This window comes from Pholis gunnellus (genome assembly GCF_910591455.1).
Source record: "Pholis gunnellus genome assembly, chromosome: 8".
NCBI classification, from domain to species: domain Eukaryota; kingdom Metazoa; phylum Chordata; class Actinopteri; order Perciformes; family Pholidae; genus Pholis; species Pholis gunnellus.
In genome coordinates, this window is record NC_136534.1 from 5,537,380 (window position 1) to 5,552,224 (window position 14,845).

The 14,845-nt window shown below is 41.5% G+C and overlaps 1 protein-coding gene across 1 annotated transcript in view; it reads right to left on the minus strand.

The window, feature by feature from the left end:
* Positions 1-470: 470 nt before the first annotated feature.
* Positions 471-14,845, minus strand: part of LOC306699673 (IgGFc-binding protein-like) — a 33,312-nt gene continuing 18,937 nt past the window's right edge. Inside the window, exons 23-36 of the mRNA XM_079164370.1 lie at positions 14,037-14,233; positions 13,497-13,635; positions 12,517-12,699; positions 11,358-11,503; positions 9,995-10,341; positions 8,861-9,084; positions 8,141-8,282; positions 7,700-8,036; positions 5,536-5,652; positions 4,734-4,841; positions 3,488-3,683; positions 2,390-2,653; positions 2,160-2,302; positions 471-1,198 (exon numbers count right to left, since the gene is read on the minus strand). Coding sequence (XP_079020496.1) covers positions 995-1,198; positions 2,160-2,302; positions 2,390-2,653; positions 3,488-3,683; positions 4,734-4,841; positions 5,536-5,652; positions 7,700-8,036; positions 8,141-8,282; positions 8,861-9,084; positions 9,995-10,341; positions 11,358-11,503; positions 12,517-12,699; positions 13,497-13,635; positions 14,037-14,233 — 2,747 coding nt within the window. The 3' untranslated portion in view covers positions 471-994. The remainder of the gene's footprint in view (positions 1,199-2,159; positions 2,303-2,389; positions 2,654-3,487; positions 3,684-4,733; positions 4,842-5,535; positions 5,653-7,699; positions 8,037-8,140; positions 8,283-8,860; positions 9,085-9,994; positions 10,342-11,357; positions 11,504-12,516; positions 12,700-13,496; positions 13,636-14,036; positions 14,234-14,845) is intronic.

The window sequence follows — 14,845 nt, forward strand, 5'->3', positions numbered from 1 at the left end:
AACGAAAGGTGAGTTTCTGCCTCTCCTTCCCACTCGCTCTTATTCTCTCTCCATCTCTTCCACAACGTCTTTGGTTTCTGACCAAAACAGTCTCAATTCCGGATTGCAGATCATCTCATAAATCTCAGGACTGCACCAAGCAGAGCTTGAGGATTTCTATTGATTTGGGCAAGAGAGAGGAAGATTTAGAGACCTGGCTGCAGGTCGGGTATATGGCCTTTATTCGATTAAAAAAATGTATCATGTCAAATATAGCAGTGGCAAGTACATTTCCCTCTAAAATGTAGTAAAGCACAAGTATAAAGTAGCGTGTAACTTGTAGTACTCAGGACCAGCACTGCAGGTGTCTTCATCATAACAGTGGACCTGCTCAGTGATCAGTATCAGCGTATCATGTTTAGAATAGTGTAGAAATGATGCAAGGTAATGGTCAATATGCATGTGGGTCAATCACAGACACAACAAACGGGGAAGTTGCTGAGATGCGTTTAATGATCATTAGAAAATAATTGATTAGTAAAGACTGAAATGTACTGTATATGTGTTAGAAGTGACTTACAAACATTACATACTGTAATCATCCACAGTTACAACACTCACTGTTGCATACTGTACACCCCTATTCCTACATGAATGTTCAGTTTTTGTCAAAACTGTTTGAGGAACAACAATTTAAAAATACTCTGTATAAATTTGAAGCAAAAGTGTTGGCCGATTATTTGATTGCACTTTAAAAAATAGGCTTTAGCAGGCTGTTATTTCATTTAGACTGCTTAGTGAATTACTGCAGAAAACATGCTCTATTGTGAGCCAGATATAAAATGGCCTATGAAGGATATAGATAGAAGAATTTTGCAAGAATAACTAGATTATCTGAAGCTTGTGTACCTGAATATAGCTGTTAGAATTATAAAGATAGCTTACAGTATAAACACAACATTGCTGGATATATTCTTAGATGAAGAGAAGATGAAGTTCTACATTGGTTCCCGTTCTATCCTGCGGTGTAGCAACCCCTCACTCCCTTCCGCACTCCACAGCTTTTATTTCCATTGCAGGGTTTGGGCTTACAGACCACCATCCCACCGACGCAGACACACTGGTACTGGCAGTCAGAGTCAGTGTAGAACTTCTCACCAGACACAATGTACTGACCGTTGAAGTTGCAGCCGCACTGAGCCAGTGGCACGCAGCGATCCTGGAAGGTCAAAGTTCAGTCAGTACACTGTCACTGTGTTACAAGGCCCTTCTGAATGCAACTATCGGGCAGCCTACATTGCCAGGCTTAGGTATTGGCAAATATGATGTTAAACCCCAATTTCATTTTTGACCGCCGTGGAATATCAAAACCCAGACTTTAAATTTAAATGTAGTCACTGAATCTTTGTTGAAACAGTTTTGCATCTCTGTGCCAGGACCACAGTTTGCCAAATCTCATTATTTTAAGTCCACAGCTTTACCTGTACATTTATTTTACATGCTGTCCCAGCCGTCTCCCAAAAGACTTAACGTACTCAGTTCTCTATGTTGACCCTTATAGTAATGGTGCAATATCCAAAACACGAGATGTAATTCAAAAAAGGATCCGGTATACATGGGATCAAACTAAAGCTATCTGAGGAATGGATATTGGAGAAACTATTCTGGGAGAAGTTTTGGAAGATACAACTTTGCGTATTCGCACCTCTTTTTCTGTATTGCACACGGTGTAATTCGGTTCCAAATAGTACATTGGTTACATGACTCCAATGATAAATTAGCCAAGATATATCTTAATCTTGCCCCAAAATGTCCTAAATGTCAATGTTTCCCGGGTCATGTGTTTTGGTCGAGTCACTATCCACTTATGCACTTCTGTTATTAATTCACTGAAACATTGTAAACATGAGTTTATGGTCTCAATCTCTAGTTTCAAGTCTTCCTCAATACAGCATGATGTTCATTGAGTAAATGATGGTCCATTTAGAGTCAAATAGACCATAAAGCAGGGTATGCTTTAGGGCAGGCTTACTGTGAATTTTAGCATTTTATCCACGAAACAGCAATCTGATTCAAGTCTTTTCAACTTTTTTTGCCAGAAGAGAACCTTGGCCTTTCCTTCTTTGATGAAAGTCATGTGTCACTGTAATTGAAGAAGGCCGGGCAGTGTAGAGGATTACCTGACTCAGCAGGTAACCGGGGTTACACATGCAGCCCTCGCTGGGCGGGGCCTCACACTTGGCGGGTGGAGATCGAGAGATGCAGCTGACCGGACATCCAGTAGCCGCGACATTATACATACTTGCAGCTGGACAGTGCATCCCTGTGACACACACACACACAGAATAGCACTCAGATCACAAACACACAAATACAAGAACAGTCACATCATCTGTCACAGAGCGCTTACAGCAGAAGCGCCTCGTCCGCCATGACTTCACGCAGCCTCCGTTTCTCTGACACTGCCCCACGTAGTCACTGATGATGTTGCAGGCCGCGTCCTGTTGGCCTTCATTAAGCACGATGTCATAGACGCAGTCGTCGTGGTACTGCTTGGAATCTACTCGGCCTACGCAGTCAGCCAAGGGTCCGTCCTTTGCTGTTATGACATCACAGACTGACGTGTAGGCGGGTGGTTTGAAGTTGGGGGGGAGCGGCTGAGCGCAGTCTTTACCTGGCAGCACAAAGGCATCAATAGAGACATGGTTACATTACATGTCACTCAAACAGCTGATATCATCTGCCATTGATGAAGTCCGTATGCAATGAATGGGGTCGGTGAGCACCAGCTGTAGCTATAGCTAAAATGGCTAATAATTGTGATTTGTTTATTTGCAGAATGCTTTTTTAACCTTATAACTGAATCCATTCATAGTGTGAACGGCAGTGCAGATCATTTGTGCACCCTTAGTGCCCCTCCAACCAGCTCCACCCGAGTAAGATTGCCATCGTGACTTGATATGACACCGATGTGTAAAATTGGCATATATTTTCATGAAGAGGTGCATGTCTGTGAGTATGACGGGGTAAAGGGGGATATATTCTGTGTAAACAAAAGTTAATAAAAAAAGAAATGTGGGCATTCTCTGAGATTATAGTGGCAATTTTACAGGAAAAACTTGAAAGAATTTGCAAGATTATAAATTCATATATTTATGAAAACAAACTCCTAAAGTAGGTGTTAATATCTTCTGAAATACAGTCCATGGTTAATAGGAAAGTTCCTGAAAGATAAATATACACGTTTTCTTTCACGTTCTTTCATGAACATAAATAAATACCAATATTCCTCTACAACTTCTGTCTTTGACTAAACAAAGGTGTTTCTCTTTCATTTCAGCATCAGGTGTTTCAAAATTAAAGAATTTAATCTCGGTAATTTCTCCAAATATGACCTCCTCCCCCAACTCCATAATAATTATTTTGTTTACCTACAATGGCCCTAAAAAATGCATTAAAGATGCAGAGCACAATAGTGAAGATAAATAGCACAGCATCAGCTGCTTACAGTCACGGGAGCAGCCCTTCACGTCCGCCACCCACTGGCTCTGTCCAAACTCATTGGCGTTGGAAGCCAACTTCCCATTAGGCAACATTAGGTCATCAGCAGCGTCACCATTGAAGTTTCCACAAAGGCCGTAGGTTGCCTTGTGATAACTAGTCGCCAGGTCCACCCTCACTGCACTCGCAAAGTCAAAGGAGACCTTTAACAATGTGAATATAAAAGGAAAGTTAGATCAAAGTTCAAGCTGAGACATATTGGCAGGTAGCATTAAGAGTACCACTACACATCACTGAAACAGACAGTGGACCAACAGCAGTGAACTATGAATGCCGTTAAGGAGGTTTCTAACATTTTTCAAATTTTAATCTGGAGGGGAGTTAGACACTGTTCATTTGCATGTATTACACATTCTTAAAGATACAAAGCTGATTAAAAATCAACAAACTTTCCCTTTAAGCACCTAAATGAGCAATTTGAAAATATTTAAGAACTCATGTTCATGAGATTATATAAACACATTCATTTATAAGTCCTCATCATCCATACCTTTGGAAATAATCTCCTTATCGTATTAAAATGTCTTGTAACAGGGTAAATTATGACATTACTTTTAGAGGCCTTGTGTTCTGCTCTTTAAAGTCGAAATGAAATTAAAACTGGCCCTTTTAGTCCATCAAGATCACATCCCCGTACTGTATGCAAACAAATTATCGAAAAATATTTTCTTAGTGTATTTTTAAATAAAAATCCATTAATCTTTTCTTCCATTTCTTCAATAATATCATGACACTCGTCCATCAATCAACCTGCAATTTTTAGCACCAAGGAGGTGTCTGAGGAGCCACAGTCCTCTGTAGCTCCGTACATTCTAAGCCCGCCCACTTTGAAACGGTCCAATCAAATGCAAAGGATATGATGTAATTCCCTCTTGTGACTGAACACCACTCAAATACAGTGTTCACTGGGTCATAGGTCACAATACAGAAGCTAAAGACGCTCTAACATCCGTTTCACTCGGAATATAAGAGAACGTGGCTACAATCCAAAATGTGTTCACAACTAAATTGTTCTTAATACTAGAAGTGTTGACCTACTGTTTTTACGCTACGCATGCAGCCGAGGTACTCACAGTACTTGTAACAATGTAATATGCTTTGATGGCCCTAATCACATTAAAGTTAAGACAAATGTTGACTAAAAAGTTTGATAGATACTTTATAAATGGCGGTGTATGCTTTGGTGTTTATACCTTCAGAAAGTTGGTCTCAAGGATAGCCAGTCTGTGTCTCCTATAAACCTGGACCAATAACTGATTGGATGAATTGGTGAAAGGTAGGTTCTTTTCAAGCCCGTTAACCTGCAGAAAATACACACACACACACACACACACACACACACACACACACACACACACACACACACACACACACACACACACACACTGGGTTATGGGTTGTATTTGTACTTCTGCTTCCCATGCTGGGGGCAATATTAGCTTATTGGTAAGTAACAGGAAATGTCAGTAGAGAAATGCCACAGATACAGTATGTTTCAGGTGATTTGGAAACATTGTCATCATGACATTGTTTGTCCAACAGAGGGCAGTACCAACTGTTTTTAAATATCCCTGTCAGTACCAGGCAGCAACCTCCAGGTCTAAAAAGTGAACAATGCTGCAGTGCCTGAAACTTGCATTCTTTCTACTGGCCATCAGGGGGCGACTCCTCTTGTTGCAAAAAGAAGTCTGATAAAATGACCCTACTTGATTTATTACCTCGGTAAACATGAGGGAATTCAGCCGATCGGCCTTGTACGGCCATGTTTTTGCAGGTCACACATGCGCCGCATGATAGTTTATGTGGGCACACAGCGGCACAGACAGAAACGTCCCAACCACACAGTTAAAACAAATCGCAAGAGCAAAGTCAGGCAAAAATGTAAGCCATGTTTGATTCACACTGCACCCCTGAGAGAAGGTGTGTGTGTGTGTGTGTGTGTGTGTGTGTGTGTGTGTGTAGGTGTGCATGTGTGTGTGTGTGTGTGTCCCTCACCAGCACTCTGCCTGGGTAGTCCACTGACAGCGTGTACGTGTTGCCATAGACATTAACAGTCACCACTTTAGCGTATGACACTCTCTTGTTGCCACGGTTGTTATTCTCCAGGATGACCTGCAATTCACCGAAAGAGGAGTAGAGAGGACAGATAGGAGGAAAACGAAACAAATCCAATGGAGGATTTAGTTAGGATATATGATGCAAATCTTTGTTCTTTTGACATCGATGTACAAGACAGGAGTCTTTTTTTTCTCAGATCTTTAATGAAAGTAAAAGCAGAAATGTTATTGAACCCATTTAAAAATACTCCGTTACAAGGAAAATTCCTACATGTAAAATATCACTAAAAAGTACAAAAGCATCATCATAAAAATGTACTTAAAAGTGTGTCAGTGATATGCCAGTTATTGAAGAAAGAAATCTCATCTCGAAGAATCTGTAATGTATTTTAAATCCCTTTATAAAACACATTTTTATAGACTGGCTTTTATGTGGTGTCGTCGCTTTTCTGTTTTATTTTTATTTGATTATTTTACTAAATTATTTTACTAAATTATTATTCAGTGTGGCTTTGTGGTACTTTAACGTAGAAAAATGATTCAAAGTTTAAAACGTAGACAAAATGCTGGACTTTATTGAGCCAAATGGATATTTTGATAGCTAGCACAGTTTTCATGAAGTCACAGATTAAGTTTCAGGAAAATTTGGGTCTGTTTCTGCCTTTATAATGGGTGTGTATTGCGCAGTTTAGAGTGCGTGATGTCACCGCTAGAGTGAAGAGCAGCTTCAGAATCTTGTGAAAAAAATATTTGTCTTTTGCTTTTGACTCCACAATTTTCACTCTTCATGCATACTTTTGGGATTTTAAAGTAGCTAATCTTGTCCTTGTCGTAGTAAAATGACTGTGGAATCCAACAGACTTACACATTTGGCTAAAAGAGCCGCAGAGCGACATGAACTCCAACCAACTGCTCCATTAGACTCCATGTTAAATCTGACCACTCATTTCTCAAAGAAAGCAGACGGTACCAGTTTTGTATATTGCGCAGGAGCTCACATTTTTAACACCACAAACATAAAAACCACATCAGCGCGTTCGGCAGAGTCTTATCTTTCTCACGGTATCCATATTTTGGCACTCACACTACTGTTTTTTGTTAAAAGGAGGCAGGAATTTTGTTCAAAATCACTGTTTACTGGAACGTTTCTTAATCAGTCTGCCTCTAACACCAGGTTGCCTCACCATGGCAACCAGTCACACACATGCACACACGCTCTCTCTGTCTGTCTCTCGACACACACACACACACACACGACTTGGAGATATTCAGTCAAAGTCATTGTTAGACCGTCTGTCTGTCTGCCTGTCTGCCTGTCTCACTCACTCAGTCCATCTCTCTCTACTCTCTCTCTATCCTTCTGTCTCTCTGTGTCTCTCTCTATCATATCATACAGTCATTCGAACCCCCCCTCCCATTTCAAAATAAAAGCCCCACAGTGTGAATTCTAACTGGAATACTTGTGATGAAGCCTGTCATTTAATAACCTGTGTTTGTTTGTCAAACATTATGACTATGTCTCCTCTCCCCCTCTCTCACCCACCCAGTCCCACCCTTTTAAAATAAAAGCTCCATAGAGTAACTGTATCTTAACATGAAGCTCAGAATGAGGTTAGTACAGAAATGATGGGAGCGTTTGCTCCCATAATTTCCAAAGGCTTCTCAAACAAAGTGTAAATGTATATGTCCAGTACAGAAATGACGGGAGCCATTTGTGGACTGTCCATCACGAATACAAGATTCAATCCAAGAGTATGAATCTAAAATGCAGAAAAGAGAGAAGCGCTATCTCAATCGAACCTCAACGATACTACCGGCAACATCGGCATGTATGTATATTGCGAAGTCTTCCAGCAGTAGAAGCCACACTGTCAAAGTTTCTTGCGAAATTTTCTAGTTGTTATTATTGCCTTGCTTTTGCTGCATTGTCTGTCAAAGTGCTATATAAATGAATTATTATTATTGTTATTTTCCCAAACCAAACTCCTGTTTCCATGTTGATTTCAATTTGCACAATCTATTGTGTAAATGTAAAGAAGCGGCCCAGTGGACGTGTGGTGGAGAACTTCATGGTGCACTGTACTGTTTGGTGCTCAGCTCACCTCAAAGTGCGTCAGACCCTTGGTGTCTGCACGCACACTGGCCAGCCTGTAGACACAGTTGCCCTGGAAGTCGAACTTGCGTCCATCGAAGGAGGAGAAGTGCGGATCTCCGTGTGCACTGCAAGTCTTAAAGCTGACTGGGTAGCAGTCTTGGACCCCGTTCACGACGCCGCACTTCTCTCCGGTTCGACAGCCGGTCTGCTCGCATTTCACCTTTTGTGTCGCTGCGTCACACACACATTTCTGCTCACACAACGAGTCGGCCCAAAACGTCGCACCCGGTTGGTAGTAACGGCCGTCGTGGCTACAGCCGCAACCCGTCTCCCTGATAACACACCTGACAGAAGCAAAGACACCCGGAACAAAAGGATGTCAATCTGAGCGCAGGGACGAGGTCAGTACGGAAGACATTAGTCAGGAACGGGGGGACATTATACTCACTTTTCACCACTCTGCACATATCCCGGGTCACAGAAACAGCCTTCCACACAACCCTTAGGGCAAACGTTCGGCTGAGTACCACAGCTGGGGGGACACGCCGGGCCGCACAGCTTGTATTGGCTGTGGGCTGGACACGCAACAGCTGGAGGCACAACAACAAGAGTTTAGGAGATGGACGGACAGAGAGAAGGAGCGCGGGGCTATCCCCACACGGGGACCTCTCGAGCCGAAGCACATTCAAAACACCATTTTAAAACTATTCTATCTAAGTTTTGACCTTTTTAGATTGTAGTTTTATGCAGATTTATTTATGCCATGCATTAATCCAGAATCATATTCATTTCTAAATATCTCAGCACCAAACCATTGGAAACCAATGGACAACCTGTAACGGATGCTCACGAATTTAAAAAAACAACCTCATCTGAAAAGGACCAGAGAACAGGATGGAAGGATGCAGAATCAGCTTGGATCCACTTGAGTATCAGTCATATTGCTATACAGACCTGCAGCTATACAATGGGGCCCTTAATATAACAATTTTATGAGACTAAATATAATTTGGACAAATCTTGACTTTTGTGCCGGGTCAACTGAAAGCACCTGTGAGGACCTCTAGTCAATAAAGATATACAGTATATATAGTTTTCATTTACAACATTGAGGTGAGTGTCGTGTTTCAGTCTACATAAATGTATTGTGTGTATTGTGTAAACTCACGGCAGTTGCCCAGTTGTCTCCATGGCAACACAGACGCTCCAGCCTCCTGGCACTCTACCATGTAGTTGCTCAGGGCCTCACACAGTACTTCTTCCCGTCCGTCATTGATGCAGACGTCATACAAACAGTCTGACACAATCTCTGCTACAGGCACGCTACCATGGCACCCAGAGAAAGGCCCCTTCTTGTCGCTCAGGATCCCACAGTACTCTGGACCAGTGTACCTGAGGAGGAGCAAAGGGGTTTATCGTCAGCTCACTCATATGAAAGTACATGTGATAATTAGTGCATTTACTCAAGTTCTGTACTTAAGTACAATTTTGAGGTACATGTACTTGAGAATTTCCATTTTAATGCTACTGTAATCTTCTACTCCACTACATCCGTTATCCGTCTCATGTACTACTGTCAGGATATAGTGACGGTTAAAAACAATGTTTTAATAAAGTTACCAACTGTAGCTTTAATGTATCACTTATTAACATTCTGCATGACTTACTTTTGTTACTTAAAGTATATTTTGATGCTAAAACGTATGTACTTTTACTTAAGTGTTATTTGGAATGCAGGACTTTGACTGTGCTTTGGGTTTAGTGCTAATTATCAGATGTTAAGTGAAAGTAGCAGATAATCTTTTGTCGTAACCTAAACTTAAAAAATCTACACATAGCCCTTCATCATATATTCTCCAAAAATATTGTGTTATAATCAGTTTAACACAACAGGGACATCTATAAAAAGAATACTGGTTATTGAAAGGAGACATATGCTAATCTTCAGGTTCATACTTGTATGTTGGGGTTCTACTAGAGCATGTTTACATGCTTTAATGTTTAAAAAAACACCTTATTTTTCTCATTCCGTCTGTCTGAATATACTGGTTCACCCTCTGTCTGAAAATCTCTGTTTTAGCGCCCGTCTCTTTAAGCCACCCTCCAAAAACACCAGTCTGCTCTCATTGGCACACTTTCTGAATACTGTCTGTGTGCGTTTCTCTGTGAATTGAGTTTTTTGATACATTCACAGTAAAAAGCAACCAGACCTTCTTTACAATCCAAAAAGACCTGGAAATCTCGTTTTCAACAAAATGAGACCTTTAAGTTACTGTAAAACTCAATGTTACTATAACATTACTTTATGCGGTCCTTCTCCGAGCACTGAGGACACACGTCTTTACAGTAATGGTAACAGAATGGGTCGTTGTCTTCGATGCTCCATGTCTCTGCCCAATGTGTCACGTTAACAGCTGGCCTGCCGTCAAGGGTTGTCTGGTCATCCTCCTTGTTGCCGTTGTAGTTGCCACAGAGCCCAGCGACATTACCATAGTAGCTGCTGCTGAGGGACACCATGACAAGTGTGGACCAATCAAAAGTAACTTCGACGCCAATATCACTCCGGAGTGTGCCTCTAATTCCAGATTTTGTTATGGAGATGCTGCCTTGTTCAAGAATGACAGGAAGCTCCGTCCTTATACCGTCCACCTGGAGAGAGAGGGAGAGACACGGTGGTGATGAAATCAAATGTTTATTGGATGATGATGATTTAGCGCTGCTGCCCCCTACTAAAGGACTTTGAGCATGTACAAAATATTCTGCCATCCTTAAAAGTAAATGTCAATAAAACTAATTTCATTAATTGAAATATCATCAACAGCAAATTGGGAATTGGTTGCGAAAGAACTAAAATAAAAGGTAAAATGGGCATTTTACGCCTCAAAGAGCTGGCTTAAAATATACTCAAGGCAGTTATTAAACCAATCGTATATAAGGTGGTGAAATATGATATCCCATCAGACAAAGCACATTTTTTTATTTGGAAAAAACATCCAGTTGAAACTTTACATGTGAATATCTGCAAAATGATTTGTCCGTGCACAGACGGGCACAGAAAGAGCAGACTGGCCACAGCAAGATAAAGCGTGCCTTGGGCTGCATTCATTTAAAATCCGGCACCTACCCGCAGGTTTGTGAGTCAATATGGATGTGTTTACTTCCTCATCAGAAAATAACGTTTTTATTCTTCTGATTTGCGGCTTTGTTCTCACGAACGCTGTCCCTCTCTCCATTCACTCTCTAGCTCACTCAACTACCTTTAACACTCTATCTCTCGATCTCCCTCACTCGTTTAGCTGGAGAGGAGTGGAGAATTCTTAATGCTGTGTTAACAAACAGCCACCTACATGTTTTACTTTCCAAACATGCAACCCTTGTTCATCTCAAATTCACTAGCTGTCAACCCAACGTCACGCCTAACGTGAGTTGTTGTATTCCCAACGATTACAAGAAACTGTATTTTAGAAAGTACAATGCCATCATTACTTACTGCAATGATGGCTGGCACAACCAAAATAGGTTTAAAAAACATTTAATATGACAAATAATATAATATAATTGTGTCAATGAAAAAGATTGAATCCGATTGATTTCCAGTGTAACTAAGAATTGTGCATGAAAGGTTGGTGGTGTTGACACAGGCCATGTTTTGAAGTAAGACCCACCAATATGAAGCCTCTGTCGGTGTTTGGGAGGGTTATCTGGTGGCCCAACATCTCCACCATGGCTGAACGCACAAAGGAGCCTACAGAGTTCCCACAGAGCTCATTCTTGGTGGTCACAGTTACTGATGGCAGGGTGGGGTCAAGACCTGAGAAAGTCAGAATAATTCATGTTAACGCTAGCAAGACAGCGTGTCAACTTTATAACAACTGCTTAATGTGAGATGCAGTCTTTTAGTTCACAAATGTTGGCTGGTTGATTGGAAATATTCATTACGCAACACTACATCAGCATCCCTTCCATCTTGACGTAAAGAAACTGCTACCTTAACAGATAAATGGCCATTTCTGTAACAGGAAATCAAATGGTGCTCGTGCAATTCCTGTTTCCAGCGAATGCGTCATATAAATCTCTGCTATAACAAATAACGGTCGCTGAAACTATACTTCTAACGTTGGGTTTTCTTTGACCAATCTAAAAAAATCAACAATCTTTTAAGTAGCCTCCTAGTTAACAAAAAGTGTAAAAGTTAATTATTCATGTGTTTGTGTGTTTGTGTAGTAGCCCATTGAAGGCAACACAATGGGGCAATAATAAAATCAAGCAATGATACAAGTTAATTTTGTCGTTAATGTAATTTGAATGCAAAAACGCCCGTGAAATTACGCATAGCTGCTGCACTGGGCTGCAGGTTGGGGTGTCACTTTATACGTGTATTGACGATAACCGGGACATTTAAAGCTACTATGGGGAACTTTCTTTTCGTGTTGATTTTGGCGGTCCCTGCGGACAAAAGGGGTAGTGTCTCAAAGCGCCAGATTCCCTTTAGAAAACCTCTCATTTCTCAGTGGATCCAAGAGGTGACGTCAACGTCAAAGCTAAAAAGGATCAAGTGTGTGACCTGGTCTCTGTTTGTTTGTAATGATGAGGCCCTTTCATTTCCTTTAAATGAATAAGTTGCAAATCACGTACATACTGTATATACTGAGGTTCTGGAATACAATGTATTGAGATATGTCTGGCAACTCCCTCCTCGCAAGACGCGCTGCATTATTTTGAACACAGAGTTGTATTTCATTGTTACTTAAGAAAACTATTGTGCTGCGTGAACCCCGAGCAGAGCAAACAAATAGATATCTCCGTGTTGAGGTAACTGCAAACCTGTGGTGTTGACGAGGACGTAGGTGCAGGTTCCCTGGAACGAGTAGTTCAAGTCGTCAAACGATTTGTAGTGCGGGTCGCCGTAAGCCCAGCATGAGGCCTTGGAAACAGGAACACACACTCCTTGGCCCTCTGTCACCTCACAGCGCTCCTTCACCCTGCACTTAACTTCCGCACAAGGGTCTGGAACACATACAGTATCAGCATTAATCAATTATTATTATGAGTCTAAAAATGTATAACTCAAGTTGAGAGAAATATTGGTTTTACATTTTAACATACATGGGTGAACAAAACAAAAGGGTCTTGGCTCTTGGAAGATGTTTAAAAAACAACAACACGTTTTTGTCTCTGGAGAATCTAAAAGTTTGCACTGTTATCTCCATTTGAATGACTCATCAAATGTTGTCCCTCTCAACGACAGCAGGCTTTTCACCCTGCTTTTGTTCCAATTGAAATATGTGAGGATCGCACTACTTCCCACAGTGGCATTGAACATTCCCATGGAACATAAATTGCTAAAGCAGAACAGTTGCAAATGAAAGTAGGTGGCTGGGTAGGTCATGGATTTTTATCTTAAAGAGTAACTTAAATTGACAGTTGGCCCCAGAATCAAAACTACATATTTTTCCTCTTACCTGTAGTGCTATTTATCAATCTAGATTCTAGATTGTTTTGGTGTGAGTTGACTAGTTTTGGAGCAATCAGCCGTAGAGATGTCTGCTTTCTCTCCGGTGTAATGGGGCGATGTGGCACTCGGCTTGTGGTGTTCAAAGCACCCAAAAAGTACAATGGAAAAACTCAACAGCAATGTCTCTTTCCAGAAATAATGACTGTGAGTAACCTGGTCATGATTTCTGGAAAGATAATTTATCTTGGCTTGTGGTGAGCATTACAAGCCAAAAGAATGAATCCATTATATTGGAGAGGGGGCAGACATTAAACTTTAAAAGATCACAGTCACTCAGCAAGTATTTGACCTGTAGAGTAGCAGCCAACGGTTCCATCCCTGTTGCGACACTCCTCGGCCTCCTGGCAGCTTGTGGAGCTGCAGTTGAATTGTCCAGAGTGGCAGACACAGCGCTTTGAACAGTCCTCCAGTAATACTGATTTACCCGTCTGAAAAGAGTCACTTATGCATTAGATAGAATAAATGGCCACTGGTATGCTAGAAGATCTTATTAAGATAAACGTGCAGATCAATAATCGTATTAACCCGGGATCATTGGACCTTGTTTTTCTGTAGTAGTGGTACTTGCTTTCATAACGCAGTACCTACCCTGTTCACCTCACCTCATGTCACTGACACACGGTAATAATGGTGAGCTGTGTAGAACATTTCATTTGAAATATTCATTTTAATCACCCAAATATTTGACCCACACCCAGCTATGTGGTGGAATCACTGAATTCAGGAGCACTGTTGGCCAGGACTGACAACAGACTAGATATTAGTGAGCTACTATATTGTGCTGAAGAAGCGTTACGATGAAGAAGCTGACGTGGACAACGGTGATTACCCCGTAATAACGTCCATCCGCCACGCAGCCACATTCCTCTACTGGAACACAGCGGACTCCATCGGACATGAGGTCGCCGTCACACTGGCAGCCCTCCTGGCACACTGGGCAGGGCCCGGACTCCTGCAGAGAGAAGCAGGTGGAGGAGCAGGAAGAGGTGCACAGCTCATAGTGACTTCCTGCTGGACACTTCACAGCTGCAAGAAGAAGAAAAAAACAAGGTCCGGAGGCTCAGTATTGAAGAGGTTTATTAGGATTTCTGTTGCCTAAAATTCATAAATTGTAGCAGAGTTCTGGTTTTTAATAATCCGCAAGTTGAAGGTTGTAATTTGGCACATTTAGTCATGTGCCATTGTATTAGTAGATATGATAAGTATTAGATTAGCAGATGAAACGCGTCACAGGCTGCAGCAAGCCAGCCTCCCACATTTTCCGGTGCTTTCAACGCCATCCAGCCCCGCCCCTTCTGATGGGAAAGTTTCTCTCGATTCAACTGCTCCCTGACACTGCTTACTGGACCACGGACTACCTCACTGGCCGGCCACAGTATGTCGGAGAGCATGGCTGTGCCTCCAAGGTGGTGATAAGCAACATCGGAGCACCTCAAGGAACTGTACTGGCCCCTCTCCTCTTCACAATCTACACTTCAGACTTCCACTTTAAAAATAATCTAGTAGTACTCCTTAAACGAGGGTTTATGTATTAAAGACAATGAGAGTGACAAGAAGAAGACAGAAAACACAACATTTAAAAAAAAGACAAGATAACAAATTAACAAAAGAAAACACATTCCACAAAGTATTTCATCC